General features: G+C 46.4%; 1 protein-coding gene across 2 annotated transcripts in view; it reads left to right on the plus strand.

The window, feature by feature from the left end:
• Positions 1-5668: 5668 nt before the first annotated feature.
• LOC135480424 (sodium-dependent multivitamin transporter-like) overlaps positions 5669-19566 on the plus strand; it is a 41606-nt gene continuing 27708 nt past the window's right edge. For both annotated transcript variants that reach the window (XM_064760254.1, XM_064760253.1), the window contains exon 1: positions 5669-6355. In XM_064760254.1, coding sequence (XP_064616324.1) covers positions 6008-6355 — 348 coding nt within the window. In that variant the 5' untranslated portion in view covers positions 5669-6007. The remainder of the gene's footprint in view (positions 6356-19566) is intronic.

The following is a 19566-nucleotide window of genomic DNA, read 5'->3' on the forward strand; positions in this document are numbered from 1 at the left end:
GCGTACAACACCACCGCCATGTACAACGGCTGTTTTAACATAAGAAATAGGGGCTAAAATAACTTATTAAGGTAATAAAATATTGATATTAAAAGTTTATATTTTTTGCGTGCTTGTTCATACATATTAAATTAGAGATGAAGTCGTCAAATCTAAGATTTTATAATATAAAACGTGGCTGCTGTCATACGGCTGGCACTTTGAACGAACAGCTGAGAGTGGACCATGGTCGTGTATCTTTCAGTCTCTGTCGCACACAAGGTACGAGTTCAACCCCAACCCTAGATACGCTTTTTGTGATTGCCCTGCACTCACTCGTGGCCTTTGTGGCCACAAGCCGTCGAGGATGCTTTTGGTTCCTGTTAAGAAGTATGAAGACCACACGCTACCAACAGATATGATACCAATATCCGTAAACGTCAAACATGGGAAACTCCATCAGTAACTCGCCAAAAGCCGTAGGTTTTATCCACTCATAAAACTGACAGGCATGGTAGAAGTAAATTATTGTTCAGAATGACGTTAATAATAAGCTAAAATAAACTAAACAAAAGAACCACATGATCATTACTCGATCGTCTGGGCGAATAACTAACTCCTGTCTGCTCGATTTGAAACAGTGATTCGTTTTTATGCATTTTGACCAATAGCTTAATCTGTTCTAAAGATATTCGAAATTTAGCATAGCCTGAGATCAATTTTATTCCAGTCTAATATACCCAGTAAAAAGAGATCTCCTGTTTTCCCACGCTCTGCGAACAAGAGGCCACACTGTCTGTGAAAATACCATTCATCAACCACCTGCAGGCATTTTTAGCGTTTAACAAAATGACAGGGTATAATAAATTATTAAAGTTCTGAATTGAAGCAACCACTTTCAAATTCCCTGTGGTGTTAAAGCCGTCTCTCACCACTGGGATGAAAAATCTCCGAAATGTTTTAAGAACATTCAAAGATTTTGGAACAAACTGTATAACAAATTGTATAACAAACTGTATAATAGATTGTATAACAAATTGGCAGGATAGAATGCCATTCACATAAGCTCCTGAACTAAAGCCGGTTTCACAAAACTACTGCAACAAAAGGATTGTATTCGTCACCTACATCCTCAGAGGTTATTCTGATATTTTGTTTATAAATAAAAACCCATATCAAAATCAGGCTTTGTGCCAAAGTGGTTCTGGTCCCTTGCGGCCCCTGGTCCGCCATGGTTAAGACAGTGACCTTCTCCAACCCCCACCCCCATCCCACACCCCACACCACATACCCCACACCTTTAACAAACACACACTTTTCATTTGCCTCCAACACCCCTAGTGTCATATTAATAAAGACAAAAATTACTAAAACATGTTTACATTTGGAGGGCTCTGTATGTATGATAGGAATAAATGATTTATTTATTTATTTATTTGTTTGGTGTTTTACGCCGTACTCGAGAATATTACACTTATACGACGGCGGCCGGTATTATGGTGGGTGGAAACCGGGCAGAACCCAGGGGAAACCCACGACCGCAGGTTGTTGAGAGACCTTCCCACGTCCGGCCGGAGAGGAAGCCAGCATGGTCTTAAACTCATAGCAACCGCATTGGTGTGAGGCTTCTGGGTCACTGCGCTGCGTTGGCGCGCTTACCAACTGAGCATCGAACGCCCCCATAAATGACTGAAAGAACTTCACATATAAGATCCAGGAGCAACAGTGTAATCGCCTGATTTTCATGTCCTCGAAACAGTTTATTTATACACCATGTAAGTCTTCACGGTCGAGTTACTTCAGTTTAGTCAGCTTTAAGTAACCTAATGCCTTTTGTCTCTTCAAGATATGTACTTGTAGTTCAACATTCTAAAATTAGAATCCTTTCAGAGTTGACAATACAGATGTAGGTCGCCAGAAACTGCCACGCTGTTTATTGCGAGTTCTCGTGTTTTACCTAGAATAATATTGATTTCAGCGTAAAATGTTTGACCTTGAAGGTCAAGGTTTGGGTTTCCGTAATATACCTAAGTCACGGTTTTGTGTTGGCCTGGATATAGAGACGGCAAAATCTTTGTGACTTCTTTTAGTTTAAGATTACCTACATGCCATCGATAGCGGATAGTGGTCTCTTATATCCAAGTACACATTATGATTACTGACGTTTAGTCGTTCACCCAACATGAACGCCCCGAGGCGTCTTGGTAGCAAGAAAACACCTCAGTGCATGCCTGTATAAATATAGACAAAGACAGATTTCACGTAAAATGTACACATGCAATAAAACAGTTACAATGTTCAAACCCATTAAAATGACAATCATCATTCAAATGACAAAAAACAGTGTTACAATTTTCAAATCCATTAAAAAGACAATCATCAGTCAATTAAAAAAAAAACAGACAGATAAGTAAATAAAACTGTTAATTGGTTGTAAATTTGTAAACAACAAAATCCATTAAAACATGGAAAAATATTGTCATTTTAAAGGTCAGCTGTAAATCGGCTCAAATAAATTAAAAGAGAATAAGAGTGATCACGTCAATAAAAATGTAAATCGTTATTCAATTTACATGAAATGTAGAATATTGAACACATTTTTAATGCCAACTGGCCGTCTTTCACATGATTTGAGACCATATTACAAGTGCTGTTGCTGATTTGGGTGAGTGTTTCTAGTGCTGGGTACACGACCCTTAACACATGCAGCTCCTTACATGGCGTGATCCGCCATGGTGTCCCGTTATTGAATTTTCTGAACTTGGGCTGTCGTATCAACCGGTATCAACCGAGCCCAAATGTAGCAGTCTGAACACATATAGCCAGATCTTGATACAGCTACGCTGTCGGTAACAAAACTTAAATCCTGTCGCCTCAGATAAACGTTTCTATTAAAACAGATTGAGAATAAATGCTAAATTTACTAATTCCAATGACGACTACTGATAATATTGAGATATAATCAAGAAAAATTTATTTATTTATTTATTTATTTATTTGATTGGTGTTTTCGCCGTACTCAAGAATATTTCACTTATACGACGGCGGCCAGCATTATGGTGGAAGGAAACTGGGCAGAGCCAGGGGGAAACCGCACGACCATCTGCAGGTCGAAGACAAACCTATCAAGAAAAGGTAATTAAGTTCATTACTTATTGGCATACCTGTAAAATTAGAAAAAAAAGACTTTGTTGTGATTTCTTCTACGTCACAAATAGCATGAATAAAACAGTATACATTAAGTACTACTCAGAATGAATAAGTAAAGTTTAATGTCAACAGCCAGTCTTAATGCGTACGTCTAGTACATGTATTTCTGTGGAATTCGTTTTATCTGTGAAGCTGTCGTCGATGCTTTTAGTATTGTATACGAGGCTCTAAATAGAAAAGTATAATCTGTATCCTAGGTGGAGTCACACCTGAGGCTTTTAAAGAGGAAGTTGTAACGTCCTCGCTTGGCGTTCAGCACGAAGGGGATACTGCAACGACTGATTGACCCGTACAAGTATACGGTATCAGTATGGCTCGGGCGGGCCGCTTACTTGCCTTCGGTAAGGCGTCACAGTGAAGCAGCACTAGATAAAACAGCGGTGGAAATCGGTCCTGCATATTAGCCGTCAACCAAGATGGACGTTCCCGGTCAATAAGGGCAAGGTTAATACCCAGAACGAAGATTAACACAAACTATCGAAGAATTAAGAGAGTATATAAAGTACAAATACAGGACGCAATCATGCAAAGAGAAGCAATCGACAGTTTTCATTGATACTAGAAACGCACAGGGTATTTTTTAGAGGCTAGACTGAAAGAAATCAGTATTCAACTCCTGTACCATGCTAGAATGTCAGTTGTTGATAATGATATATCTATATCAGCTTCGATTTGACTGAAACTGTTCATATATCCGATGAGGCGATCTAATTCAACACGATGAATATACTTCCCCTAGCCCAGGGTTTTAGTGGTTTTAGAGACAACCATGAAGCAGAGAGCCAGATATTCTGGACATTTACTTCATTAATAGCCTGGTTTACATGTACATGTATGTGTTTTCATCTTTTCCATCCCAGTGCAGAAATACAGCGTCATTGAAGATCGTATCGAAATTACTTTACTCACAAAAATCCACGGTAACCTACTACGGTCCTTTAAATGCCGCTTTTTAAGGCGACGAGAAAAATGTCCAAAATATACCTACCTCGAAAGAACTGGTTATTTTCAAACTGTAGAAGGTCGGTATGAAGATGTAGTTGCAACCGAGGGCAACAAACGGGCTCGAAAGTTTGAGGAATAGATACATTGTGTTCTTGAAATTTGTCTCTGCCGGTACACCAATGATGGAGATTGTGGAGTGGAAACTGGCGAGCAAAGAAATGGCAACTGGGATAACCGACTTTTTACGTCCGCCCAGAAATACTTCCTCCGTGTCGGCGTTGATCCTGTCCTTGATGGCGTTAAATACCCCGACGCCAGCAGATATGGCGAGGCTCAGCCCAAAGATAGCGCAACCAGCAGCATGGAATGTACTGGTGCTTCCTGCATCCATGGTCCAATGCTTTTAGGTGCAAAATATTTGCAGCCCAGAGAAAATTTATCAGCAAAATCTTGAAAAATTAGCTGTATCCTGGTATTGAGTCTGGCGTTCCTTATACGTTGGTTTGTGGTCTCATATGTCTTAGGTTAAGTCAAAGTGCAAACTGGTGCTTATTTATGCATTGTGAATCAACTACTTTGTGAGAATGGCCTCAGTACAGCGTCTCCCTATGGAATGATGGACAATAAGTTCGCTGCTGTCACGGGGTTGCGGCGTAATCAGCAACATGGAATGTACTGGTGCTCCTGGGATCCATGGCCCAGTGGTGAACGGAGAAAAACGTGAAAAGCTATGTTCTTGCTGCATCGTGAGGCGAACAACGTGATGTTGGATGAGCCCAGAACTGATGGAGGAATTATACTTTATTAAGTTATAACGTGCTCATTTACAGAACTGATACAACATCGCGGCTTTATACTACCATCAGTGTCATACGATACCTCACCTGAAATAGCGTGGTTTTGCAACAAAGTATTTCTCTATTTATGTCAGAATATTTGACCCATTCGTAAACTGGGTCCACGTTTAATGTCAGTGTGCATTAAAACGTCCTAAATATTCGTGCTAAAGCTTCTAGCTACAACTTTGCTGTTGAGCAGTCATCTTCGTTCACATTAGCTAGCACAGGTAGTACTAGGTCTCCACCTTGCTAGTACAGGTAGATCAGTATTCCAGTAGCCTCAGATATATAACGTCTCCCATAATAGGTTTCCTTGACATGGGTAGAAGTCACAAAATGTGATACCATACGTACATACATAATAAACTACGAGATTATACGTACACGAATACGACAATACGACTTTATTTGTAAGTGGGTCAGCTCTGTGACATAGGTAGAGTATGGCTATCCACTGTTATTTGAGAAGTGCACAGTAATAGCTTCAGTTGGGTAGAGATACGCGTTGTACTTACTGTGTGTGTGGTTCAGAAGCTAACTCTGTACAGTGTACCCGGTTCAAGGGGAACGTCAGAAATCCATCAGGTTTCGCAGCACGCTAGGGCATTGGTGAACTTACTGTCCATCAGGTTCCACTGGAACTACGAATTCATTGTCCACGCAGGACGACGCACTCACCATCTGGTTCTACAGGAAAGTCAGAAAAAGGACAGCTGTTTGGTTCCACAGGAACAACAGAACATCTGTGAACTAGATGTGAATTTGGTTCCACCGGAACGCCGTGACAGCAGCGAACTTATTGTCCATCTCATTCCATAGGGAGACGCTGTACTGAGGCCGTTCTCTCAAAGTAGTTCATTGACAATACATCAATAAGCACTAGTTTGCACTTTGACTTAACCTAAGACATATGAGACCGCAAACCACCATATAAGGAACGCCAGACTCAGTACCAGGATACAGCTAATTTTTCAAGATTTTGCTGGTAAATTTTCTCTGGGCTACAAATATTTTGCGCCTAAAATCATTGGACCATGGATGCAGGAAGCACCAGTACATTCCATGCTATTGATTACATTCTCTTTGGTCTTATCCTCGCCATATCTGCTGGCGTCGGGGTGTTTTACGCCATCAAGGACAGGAACAACGCCGACACGGAGGAAGTATTTCTGGGCGGACGTAAAATGTCGGTTATCCCTGTGACCCTTTCTCTGCTCGCCAGTTTCCAGTCCGCTGTCTCCATCATTGGTGTACCGGCAGAGGTGTATTTCAACAACACGATGTACTTAATGCTCATACTTTCCATCCCTTTCTCAATTATTGGGTGCAACTACATCTTTATACCCATCTTTTACAACCTCAAGATAACCAGTATTTTTGAGGTAAGCTCGCGGTATGAACAGGTGAATTTATCTTTATTACATTTGAAGCCACTTGTTGCAATTAACTTTAATCACACAAGTTTTTGTAATGTGTTTTTGTAATTCTTACTATTTATCATCAGCACATATAACATGGAATAATAATACTAACAAAATACCCTTTTGTCTAATGTCTTTAAAATGTCTTTAAATGTGCTACATTTGTCCTTATAGAAGGTCCAGTACCTTTGGCACTCTGTTTCTTGATGGTCTCTGGGACTAACGGCTGTATATAGATCGTGTTGAACAGGCCTGGTCTGAATTAACTCCCTTGTTACACAACAGCGACTAAAACGTAACACGAGATCAGTGTTTGAGACATGAAGCTACGAGAAGTGGAACCTCGCCTATCACAGCATTTATGTCACCACAGTGAGAAACGTTGTCTAGGCAACAGAATGTAATAATACATGATATCAGCCTTTGAGAATAGCAGAAATGTCGAGAGATCGTAAATGAAGTCGATGTTTTTAGCTGTTTTAGAGTTCGTCGAAGTTGTCAATTGTACTTTACCAGGACCACGATTTTAAAATTATCGAACGGATTAAAATAGGCCTATATAACGTTGATATTGGGCTTTCCAAAATTAAAATCTACTTTAGAGGTATGTCATCAACTAACTTGTACCGTTATTACTTGGAAACTTTCCCCTAGTCATTTTCTGAGGTCCCATCTAACAACAGTTTACTCTTGAAAATGCACCTTTCACACCTAAGAGTGACCTGGAGGGAGGTAATTCGGCTGGTTCCTATACGGAAAAAAAGTTTAACATTTAAACATCTATTTGCAACAGATAATGGACGTGCTTAATGTTTAATTGTAGTATGTTTAATACTTAAACACTTAAACATGTTTATCCGACAACTGATAGTAAGACCGCTTTATAATAGTGATCATATACATTGAAAACTTTAATTCACTGCGTTTAAGCAATTATCCTATTCCATTTACTTCATAAATTAGGTCCGTCGTTTTTTGATTGAAAAGTTGTTAAGTGCGACGTTAAACCCGAAGCACTCACTCACTCACTCATAAATTATGGCATTTATACTATAAATGTGGGTATTTATAAAATACTGCATGTATTTATAAAATAAATCAATATATTTATAAAATATACGCGTGTACTTGAAAAAACACACACACACACACACACACCTTGAACATGTTAAAAGTAAGCATTTATTATAGTGTGTGCACGCCTTACCTTTCAAAGGAGTTTATGAATTTCCTAATATGTACAACACGGATCAGATTATAGCTGTTTGAAACTTTGGAATCATTTTAACGCTCTAAATAATATAGATACGAGTCCGATATTCACTGAAAGACATTGGTTTGTTAAACACGTTTATTGACCTGTTGCAGAGATATATTTAAATGATAAAACATTTGTTTTTTCAGCTTATTGGATCGTCACATTGTATATACATGTATAATCAGTTGTGATCAAGATTTGAATAGTGATTTGACCGATTCGGTTAGAACATGCCTCTGGTGTTTACAACACCTTTTAAAAAATAGATTTATTACTTGTAGTAGTAGGGGGAGTATTGGTTCTGGCACACCCTCCATTTGGCAAATAGAGGCTCCCAGCCCCTATTCCCGGCGAGGTCCAGAAGTTCTAGTATACACACTATAAATTCTGGCGCACGCCCCCCACCCCCCTTGGGACCCGCCCCATAACAAATAGAGGCCCCCAGCCCCCTTTTCCCCGCTTCCCCATAACCCCCCCCCCCCCTTAGGCGCCTCCCCAGCCAAGGCATACACGCTTATTTACAAGTCTAACCTACACACACACATTGATATGAGGTGACCTAGTTGGTATTTAACAGACAAGGCGTAAAGTATATATATATATATATATATATATATATATATATATATATATATATATATATATATATATATATATATATATATATATATATATATATATATATATATATATATATATATAGACCAGCTGTATTGCACAACAGGGTGATTCAGCTGATTTTCTCCCCACTATAGGGCTTAAACCACTGATTTTTATGAAAAATAAATGTGACAGCTTTTTTCAGCGTGTCTTGTTTGATAAGATCCAGTATTTTTTTAGGAGGAGTGGAGATATTTTGTTTATGCGAAACAGACTTTCCAATTTAGCCTGTGTTTCGTGGGTCGTGGGATATAGCTGAGTCGGCTGACAGAGGCGGGAAAGGCGCTGTGTGTAAGGGGTGTATTCATATACTACATGTATAAGGGGATGTTTGCTAGCTCAAATCCGGATTTGGTCTCCTGTATATGTAGTATATGAATGCGTTACCTGCATATGGCGCCGGGCTCTATGCACTTCTAAGGAATCTCTGCAACTTTCGACAGTTTCGGAGGCAGAAAGACCTTACCAAGAGGTGTTGTAGATGGCCCAAAGGTAGTGGGATGTGTCAGCCCCAATTAACCCCCCTAACGGTGGGTCGCTAGCTTTCGACAGTTTCGGAGGCAGAGAGACCTTACCAAGAGGTGTTGTAGATGGCCCAAAGGTAGTGGGATGTGTCAGCCCCAGTTAACCCCCCTAACGGTGGGTCGCTAGCGCAAAAAATCCGGAGCCCGCCGTTAGGGTGGTGATTAATTGGTAACAGGCTGAGCTATAAACCAGGCCTTTTGCTTTTTTGGACCATGGGTTCGAACCCCACACTGGGCAGAATTTTTTTTTTACCCCCCGGGCACCAGGCTAGCCAGACACCCGTCCACCCGTCCAACTGGACGGGCAATCCAGTCAAAGGGGGTATTTTTGACGGGTAAATTTTTTTTTACGGCGAGTCCCAGCCCACAGACCAGCACACTGTTTCAAAGTGTATTAATTAATACTAGATGTATGTATACTAGATTGTGAATATTTTTCTAACATGTAAGTTTACAAAGTGTATTCATATATGTATTTAGATGACAGAAATGATGTTTGACATGCACTACTGTGCCCAGAGTTAATTTCTCGACATAGAAATGTGACTGATAGTACATGTATTTGAATTGTTTTTTGTATTTTACAAAGTTTATTTCTACCTACGGTAACTTAGCTGCTCAAATCGTATGGTGACACTACTCTTTTAGTGAGTGACAGTCACAGATTCAGTGGTGATAATTTTGCCTGTTCGCAGTCTCAGAGCTATGTATACTGTATTCTGATTTGGTTCCGTTGCATGTGAAGTAGTGTAACTGTGAGTGACATGCACCTGCTGTGCCAAATTACCATGTATTTTGATTGTTTTCCTTTTTGTGTATTTTATTGTTTATTTATTTCTACCTCTCCTGATTCACAGCATTGACACTGCTGCCCCAAATTGCCATTGTTTTCCTTACATCTGTATTGAATTGTGTATTTTACAGTTTCTACCCCCCATTTCACACTTGGTTGTCCAAAGCATAACAGATTGTAACCATACATAGTTTAATATAAAATTTATGTACTCTTTTAGTGATTCGCACTCAGTATCAGTCATTGGTGGGATATATTTGGTGCCCCCCCCCCCCCCCAAACAGTCAGTTTCTGGGGTCCAATAGTAATACATTATTTCCAGTGATATAAAGCTGTTAAAAGGTCTTGTTTTTTCAATGATACAGTGGCGATAAAATGTCTCCCGGCGGCAGACCCCCAGCTTATTTACGGCGGCCCCCAAACCCCTATTGTCAGATCCTGGCTAATGCCCTGCCCCCGGGGCTCTCGAGACATAACATGGGGGGTTGCCCCTGGGCACCTCCCCAGAACATCATTCGGAAAGAGCGTTTTACAGCTCTTGCCGAGCTAGTTTTCGGCCGCGATTTATAAGCTGTTTTTTCGTGCTTTCATCGATCTCTACGGCGTTGAATACCTTACGAGACTTAGCGCGTATCTCCTGCTTCAGATCAGAGTAGTTCTTGAGCTCCTGAACGACTTGCTTGAACTCTACGTCCGAAATAACACCATCAGATAATGCCGTAGATACCTGCGCACGGATGCTGTTAGTTTGGCCTCAGCCAACAGCCGTACATCGTTATGTTTCTTGGCCTTTGCATGAAGTGGGCGGCTAACGAATTTTCCGGCGACATTTAAGACACCGCAAACTAGGGCCGCAGCTTCCATGGCCAAGACAGCAGGGGCTGCAATTATTGATATACTGCAGGCGATGGGCGTGCGCCACGCCCTCCGGGGGGTTTTCAACCATCGGCGCGGTCGGGGTCAAGGGATGGTTATCCGTCGGCTCTTCATCCGTGATCGCTGGGTACAGTCGTCCTATATTGTCCGTCCTACGAATCAACAACGTCGGTAAGCTCTAAATCGTCATCGGGAATACTAACACAAAAGCTTATAAGTTTTATACCGGACTCTAAATAGATGTAATCGAGTTTGGTATCGCTCCCTACAAAAACCCGTATATCCTCGAGAGAGCTCCGGATGACTGGGTCACCCTGGGCCGGTAATTTGATCATAAGACTGAGCTCCTTTCCATCGTGCTCTGCAGGTCACTTTAGTCTCACACCGGTAATCAAGGAGGAACGGCGCTGAGAGGCCGCGCTAACTATGATGTTAAAGATAAGTATAGATCCAGGGTTTATTTCTATCATGGACAAAGATATACTTGTTTGCCTTATAAGAAGTGCGGAATCAACACCTTCGCCCGCAGATAGTGCTAAGCAACCTCTTACACCCTTAGCTAGATAACACTTGCTGACTGGTACCCACGACAAGAAAGAGGTTCCGGAGTTGAAAAGTTTTCTCACCTTGGTAATATCGGCCTGGACCGTCATCGGGGTCACCTTCACATCTATCAACCAATCGGGGTTGCGAGCTCTGGCAAGAACAAAGCCGTCTTCAAAAGCGAATTAATGAGAGTTTGTGTTCTTCAATCACCTCAGAAGGCGACCTGCGCTCTTGCTCTACAGAGGATGAGACATCTTGAAGGGAAGCAAACGTGGCAGGTTTTGCTTGCCCCCCCCCCCCCCCCCCCGCCCGTTATCCTTTTAGCGGCTGTACTTGCCACTTTGAAACTGGAAGGCGTAGATTTTACCTTCCTGGCCTTGAAATTCGAACTCCGACACATCTGCCAAGTCGCTTAAAGACAGGCACGCAGAACTGGGACCGGCTGCCTCCACCATACTCATTGTATTTCCTAGGGTAGCACTGAGGTACTCTACATTAATATACTTGTCGTTTTTGTCTAAAGGTTGCCACGGTCAAGTGCGTTATATAGTTGGCGCGCAAGGCTTTGTACTGTGGGTTGGGAAATGAAACCGTCCTTCCCGCAGTTTATCCCTTCAACAGTCACGGCGATGGCCTGAAGTAGTGTTAAACCGCCACCGAAATCTGAGGTTATTCTCACGTTTTCTGAGGTGCTCAGTTCATCCCAAAATGCTCGAAGACTTCTTTGTGTGTGACCAAGTTAGGTAGATTTTCACCCTCCATAGTCCCCCCTATGGGCGCAATCCAGTCGGAGAACCCTAACATGGGGGCAAGCTCTTGGAGTATTATGAAGGCATTTCTAGGGAGAGTAAGGACTAAGCGGCCCGTGGCTTCATTCAATCCCAGAGAAATCCCATGCGGGCGGAATATACCCTTGTCCAGCGTACAGACATTGTAGTAGCCCGTCGGCACTTCAACACGTTTGCCCTCAGGCAAGAAGCCCACTCCGGTGGGGATATTCACCCAGGCTGGGTAGAATGTTATCCTCGCGAAGGGCGGTTTTAAGGCGGCCGTCGAGGTTGTTAAGGGCATGAGGCAGCGTGTGCTGTGCCCCATTTAGAATGTCAGTCAATGTGATGAACATTTTAGCCACGATGAACAGCGAGGCTTACAGGTTCAATAGAGAGGCCACTTATAAGGCCGGGGCATTTCATAGGATCCAACCCACGCAGAGCAGCTCACGCGATTTGATATCTACATCGATGAAAAGAAGGCCTTTCCAGTCCAGTTCACAGATGTGTTAACCAAGTACCGGCTGCCAAAGATAACCACCAATGACATTGTTTGGCCTGACACACCAATCCTATGCAATTCTGGCAGAACCAAGTGAACTTCGCGGTCTGGTGCGCAACCACGGGCTGTGGCGTCTCTGCAAAAGACCATCTTCTCGCCCCCGACCAACGAATAAGGGCCCTGTACACGTTCCATGTGTATTACCAAGTAAGGCGGGCCTTGGAAGAGATCCAGGCCCCCCTGCCGCAAGACAGAGCGTGGGCGACATTCGAAAACCCCTACGACAAGAGGGCCTATGAGAGGATTTGTAGGGAGTTCCACGTAGATACGCACACAGACTGGAGGCGCAGTGGGGTGAATCACGGCCTCGGAGTGGCATATTACTATGTCACGGGAACGGGCTACAGCCCCATTTGCGATGGGACCTTCGATCCGAGCAGGATGTCGTTCTCTAGAAAGCCTACAGCACTCCACGTCGACTACATCGAGCAGGACGCCGAGGAGACTTGGGCGTCGTTCATTGCCAACAAATCCCAAGGATTCACGCAACAGGGCGTAGAGCGCCTAAAACGATTCCATCCGGACATACGTGTGGGCTATTCTAGGCGCCCAAGCGCAAACAAGGGCGTGTATTCTAGGCACGGGCACAGCCTTTGACGCGCAAAAACAGTTTGCCGCGAACGTTGAAGACGCTATTTCGTCTCCGATCGACCTTCCGTCTGCTATCAAACGCTACCAGGACGTGCTACAGTATGCCGGGAGCGCTGTAGACTTTGTGTATGGCATAGGCCTATATATGGCCCCCAAGCAACATCCTTCTGCAGAATCGGCCATGTGGCGAACTACAACAACAAAATCGTCGTGGCCACAGAGGACCAGAAGCTAGGCGCCAATGAGGGTGTGAACGCTAAAGTGCCGCCCCACTTTGCACAAGCGCGCACCTTCCCACGGGATCGTTGAGCCACAAGAAAGCGTCCCACCACCCACCGCGCGCGTTCAGCATGTTGCTGCCGCCGGAGGCAAACAAGAACCCCTATGTCCACAGCAAAAGAATCACGATGCGACCCGAAGCCGGGAGAATTTATCAGTAACCTCCTCCAACTTCTGTTTTTGTTTCGCGATGTCCTTATCGATACTTGACAGCTTGACGAGGTTATTCCCGCCCGACCTCACTATCCGTCAAGCTTGTTTCCAGTGTGTGGACAGCATCAGCGGTCTTTTTCGCTGGTTGGCTTAAATCTTCCATCTCCATGGTATCTGCCTCGCCGGCCGCGGCACCGAGTTCTGAACTCGCTGTCTCCAGGGCTGCGACTGCTGCCGGATGCAACGATGTCTATTCTTTTCTTTTCCAGTCTATAAAGCCCAGCCCCTCTTCACCCCTAACAACATTAACCTCTCCTTTATTGGCGACTGTTGAGAGGGCTAGCGGTTCACCTGTTCGTTTGTTGATGATGTCCAGTTTGGGGTGGGCCACGAGTCACAGACGCCCTTGGACAACCTTAAACTTCGTGTAATCGCGAAAGAGGGGGGTAAGGCTGGGATCCACCTTCGCCAAGGCATCGTAACGGCCTGCGTCGGCTCTTTTTGAAGGTTTATGGCGGCCGCACACCGGCTTTGTGCTCGGGAACATCACCACCTGCACGGAGAGTGGTCTCCTCGTCGTCGATGTTGTAGTCCTCTTGGGCGTCGTCGAACTCCGGATTATCAAAGTCAATGTCTGCCATAATCCTCGTATTGACATTGCAAAATATACCTTCAATTCACACAATGGATGCATACGAACGCAGGCTAAACCCTTTCAGAACACTCCGTAAGCCTCGGGGGTACAAGGTGTACGGCAGTCCTTGGTCATCACCAACAACCCGAGTACGATCGACCAGAATCAACAACTCTTGGTCCGCTTCCCCACCTCGGCGCAAATGACGTCATTGTGCCCGGTACCGTGCGCCTGGCCTTCTCGATCACGATCAATTCATCCGACCCGAAACGCCACAGTGGTCGGGAATCTCGGACGCGCAGTAGTCAAGAAAAACCACGATCAGAATCAACGGGAATGAGGTAATGTCCATCGACGACTCTAATGTGTTTCATTGCTACGGCGACTTATGGCTGACCAAAAACGAACGGCGGAATGCGGCCTACAAGGCATCGGCAGCGAAAACATGCCTAAACTTCCAGTCGAAGCGGAGGACGCAAGTGACGGCGATGCTGGAGAAAAGTCCATCGCTCGTGCCTTTGGCAGCCGGTTCCGCATCCCGCTAGACTTTAAGCTTCTAGATAGCCACATGCCATTCTACCAGAGTGTCTTGGCCGACCGACTGGAGTACGAACTGACGTTCAAACGATTACAGTCGGGTCATCCAGAAAACAGGCAATGACGACGCGACTTACACCATCGACAACATCAGCCAGGAGTTCGATATGGTCACCGAAGAGGAGCTCGCTAGACAGATCCGCACCCAGTTTGCCGGGGCGTCTCCATTCTGTATGATCGTGTCCTCCGCCACCGAAAGTTTGTGAAGGACAAGTTCTGATACTCTCTGGAACACAAACCTGAACACGCCCGCGAGAGCAATGAAGGGCATCCTCATGCTGTCCGAGACTAAAGGAACCCGTGGAAGAGGAGGTCGGAATCCTTCTACAACCCGAAGATCACCAAAGTAGAAGTCACAATAGAAGGGGTCCCCAATCAGCTGTACAGCCAGGGCATGCGGGCGTACCAGCAGTGGTGCGAGGTCCAAAGGTTCTTCGCCAGCTCACCCTTACGAAAGCGGGACCCTGAGGTGGCCAGGGTCGTTAAAGTCTTAGGCCTGGCAGACGTCTCCCCTGGAAGAGTTCTTGACGCACAAGCACGCCTTCTGGCTTGACCTTCGGCCAAACGACGATGACGAGCTGCATGGCAGTGGGAGGCGCGTTCTGAACGCCAGCGAGGGGATTACGATACAGGTGACAAAAGAGAGAGAAGAGGCCCGGCGTGTTGAACGTATATCTCTATGTGATCATGGACGCAAAGCTGCACATCCAGAATGGTAGATTCGTTAGCGCGCTTTATTGATGACGCCCACTGCGCGATTATCTGTGGGCAGACGAACTGCGGCAAAACAGTCTTCGTGCTGGACCTGCTTGAGGGGCCTTTCCGCGGTTTCCTTCATCACATTGTGATCCTGTGCCCCACTCTTAAGGATAACGAGGCGTACCGGCGGCAATGGATACTGTCTGACCTGAGGTCTATTGTTTTGATCCCGGCGAGTGGCTCAATGACTGCCTGAGAGCTTTCTACAGATTGTTTCGAGGGGGAGCCCACCCCTATACATCATCGATGATTGTAGAGCGTTAGAAGAAGAAACAAAAAATGCTGTCATTCATGGCTTTCTCGGGCCGTCATGCAAAGCAAAGCGTCTGTGTCCTCACTCAGAAATACAACGCCGTCCTCAAAGACTTTCGCGAGCAGACAAGGTGGGTGGCGTTATTCTACTGCAAAGATCGGCACTCGTTCAACGAATGCCTGGAGGAGAACCACATCATCAAGGCCGAGAGCGAAAAGGCAGAGGTTCGACAGAAGCTCAAGAATAATCCGCATTCTAAGCTCCTGCTAATGACTGATACGCCCGCCACATCTAAGATTATATATTAGACGTAGGCGCCCCTACGTATGAAGCATGGATACCGACGAGCTTATAGACGAGATTCTGGACGCAGAGGAGGAGCCCGGCCGAAGCCAACAGCCCGGCCCCAGCCTACAGCCCGGCCCCAGCCAACAGCCCGACCCCAGCCAACAAGATGATGCACGGCAGCTCAGGGATAGGCTGGCGGCACTTGCGGTGGGTGGGCAGCCCAAGCCATATCTGGAAAAAGACGTAACAGCCGCTGAGATCGACGCCATGAGCGACGAAGACGTTGAAAGGCTGCACTCCCGGTACGAGGCTAAGCTCTGTGCGCGGATGGTTAACGGTCTCGGAGGTATGTTCTTGAGATCATATGTAAGGACGGCCAGCTGGCTCCTACCCGAGAATCGACCAATGCTCATGGCACAGGTCGCCACCGACCCATTTGTTAAACAGGCGCTTAGCAGTGCTGGCTGCTGGCTATACTACTGCTATGGTAAGTACTTGGCACCGTTAACCATGGCGATGACCACTGCTGAGCACTGCTCATTTGAACACCACTGCTGTCCTAGAAGTGAGCCGTATGATCCAGAGGAACATGAGTGCAACGAATCCGGAAGGCCCGAAGGAAGCGGAGGGGGTGACAGCGGATTCTGCGAATGACGGCCCTTCGAAGAATCCCAAAAAAGTCGCTGCGGGTCGAGCGGGTGCTGCAGCGAGAAAGGCCTAGGCTGAAAAGCTCAAGGACGAACTTAGCGAGGCAAAGGCTGCTTTGATTGGCGCAGCTGTTTCCACCAAGAAACAGCCGAAGGAACCGGAGGGGGAGGCCGCGAAGGAAACGGATTCTACGAAGGCACATCAAATCACCGACTGGGGGGCGACCCTGGCACTTGCAGTGCTAGTGTTGCTACGCGTGTGGCGCAGCCGCTATACAGCACATGCACGAGGTGCGGATATTACGCCGCATTTACTAATTATATGTTTTCGATGATGAGGAGTTCCGGTGTCGACGAAGAAGGGAGGCGCCATGACCGCGCTGTAGAGCAGCTCCAAGCCGCCCAGGAAAAATGGGCCCGAAAGCGCACTGAGCGCTTGGACTGGATCAACGATGAACTCCGCCGCCAGGGCCACGCTGTCCAAACGTTCCGGGATGTCGACGGTGCAATCCGCGAGTATTCTAGGGTCACGGGCAAACTCTTACACGCGATGCACGCGAGACGCTGCTGGGCTCAGAGCCACAGCTCTCCGATTTCTATGTGCCCAGTGAAGATCAAAAACACCGCGAGATGACCTTCGTCATCCTAGGAATATGTGTGGTTGGGGGTGTGAGTTACGGAATCGCAAAACTCACCAAGTAATCCGAACTGACTGTGCCGGACTCACCATCGAGCTCCTCGCCGGGCATGATCTGAGGTGGTTCTGCGCCACGATGATTAACATCTTTTTCGTCGCAAATCTGTTAGAGGGCTGCCAGAATACCTTGATGACATGGCTAGTAGGGTGTCTGCTCGCCTGGCAAATATCTACTACAGCCCTCGTGAGTACTGGAAGGACCGCACGGCCATCCAGAAACTTGCCACAGCGGCTAAAGTCTCCGAAGATGTGGTCCGGGCCTGGCTGAAAAAGCAGACTATCTGGCAGATACACCTGCCTCGTCCCCGAAAAATACCGAGGCCTATGTTCGATGTTTCCACACCGAATGACATCCACCAAGCCGATCTTCTATTTCTACCACATGATCGGCGAGGCCGGAAGCTGTATAAGTACGCGCTGACAGTTGTTGATGCCGCTTCTCGCTACAAGGAGGCGGAACCTCTGGCTACTAAAGATTCTAAAGAAGTCGCTGATGCTCTCGCTCGCATTTACAAGCGGGGACCCCTGAGATGGCCGAAGCTACTCCAAGTTGACCCTGGGCGCGAGTTTATGGGTGCTGTGAGCCAACTGCTGGCCAAACACGATGTCACAGTCCGCCAAGGCCGCGTGGATATCCACCGAGACCAAGGCATAGTGGAGCGTTTCAACCGTACACTGGCTGAGCGGCTCTTTGGACATCAGTACGCCCAGGAGATGCGCCTCCCTCCCGAACACCGGTTTACTGAATGGGTGGCTCGGCTGCCCTCTGTTGTGGCCGCTCTGAATAACAAGACAACGAGACTGACCGGTAAAAAGCCAAAAGACGCCATCAAGGCAAAAGGGGTGCCCCATAAGCCTTCCTCGACGGTTCCAGGTCGTCCCGTTGGACTTAATGAGCGGAAGATCCCCGAGGGTGTTGGCGTTCGTTTTCTCTATCAGCCTGGAGAGCTGGAGGGCGGCCGCCGTCGCGCGACTGATCCTGTGTGGTCTCTAGAGATATATCGGCTTGGGCACTCTGTCACAAAGCCTAATGAACCCGTGCTGTACTATCTAGACGATACGTCGGATAGCCCGCGACGGGGATTCGTTCGTGAGGAGTTGCTTATAGTGCCTCCCGATACGGCGCTAGTAGTTCCTCGAAGAGGATGTCCCATCCTGCCCATCATCCTGCGGGTGCCGCATCTCTATGGCCGTAAGCCAAGGTGTGGACACCATCTTCGACGATCCAGCGCTTACTATCGAAGGGGGACAGTGAGACCTTATTCAGGTGCTGCCCATAGATATGGTGGCGCTCTGATCGCAGCACGTCCATACCGTGTCGGAAGATCTTCTTCTCGAAGAGGGTCTCTTTGTACTGCTTATGACGGATGCACTTTTCCACAACTCCCTTTTTCACGCCCTTGGCCTTCTTAATGTTGGCTCCGCCTGCCTCCAGAATGGAGTACATCTTGGGGCGCAGACCAATGTATTCGGCGATCGGCCGCCTCGCGCACTCGTCCTCCATTTTCCCCAAGACCTTCATATTTGCTACGCTGTGCAGGGGGTGGTCTTGTGGGTAATCTGAGGTGTCGTACAGGTTTGCATTCTCAGCCATATCCCTATAAACATCCTTAGTCGGAATCTCGAGTGGCAGACTATCTGTGTCAGTGTAGAGGAGCTGGCAGCGCTGTCCGTACTGGGCCTTCATGTGGTTGTAGTAGAAATCGTACATCAGGTGCTTGGAGAGATCTAGAATGCTCATGCCCACGTAGATAGGTCGGTTTAGGACTAGACAAGTCTTGTGCATCTGAATTGCTGCGAGGTCATCATCAAATATGTTTGCCCGTGCGAAGCTCGGGCTGGCTATCAAGCGTCGGAGCTTGTCATCTTCTCCAGAGCGTACCAGCTTGACGTCCACACGCTTCCGGAGGTTCTCCATGTTTTTTCCGAAGACCGAGTTGTTCATTAGCTTGTACAGGTCTTTCTCAAATTTACTCGTGGCCGTTTTTCGGAGCTCGGTGTTCTTCCTGATATAGGGTTCCATCCAAGGGCTCTGAGCGAATCTCAGGGCCCGGTGAACCTTTGTCAGGTGCATTCCCAGAGATAGATACAGCTGTAGGTTCCGGTAGTGCAGGACGTACCGTGCCTTGTTGCGGAGGTTGGGGACCAGCTTTTCGACCTCGGTAGGCGCTTTCTTGCCTAGAAGGCTGTGCTGATAGTCTGACATCCACTCCTTCTTGACCACCAGATGCTCCGGGGCTAATGGGTAGCTGTTATGTGCGTTATGTAGGTCGGCCGGATACTCT

Source organism: Liolophura sinensis, chromosome 13, assembly GCF_032854445.1.
Source record: "Liolophura sinensis isolate JHLJ2023 chromosome 13, CUHK_Ljap_v2, whole genome shotgun sequence".
NCBI classification, from domain to species: Eukaryota; Metazoa; Mollusca; class Polyplacophora; order Chitonida; family Chitonidae; genus Liolophura; species Liolophura sinensis.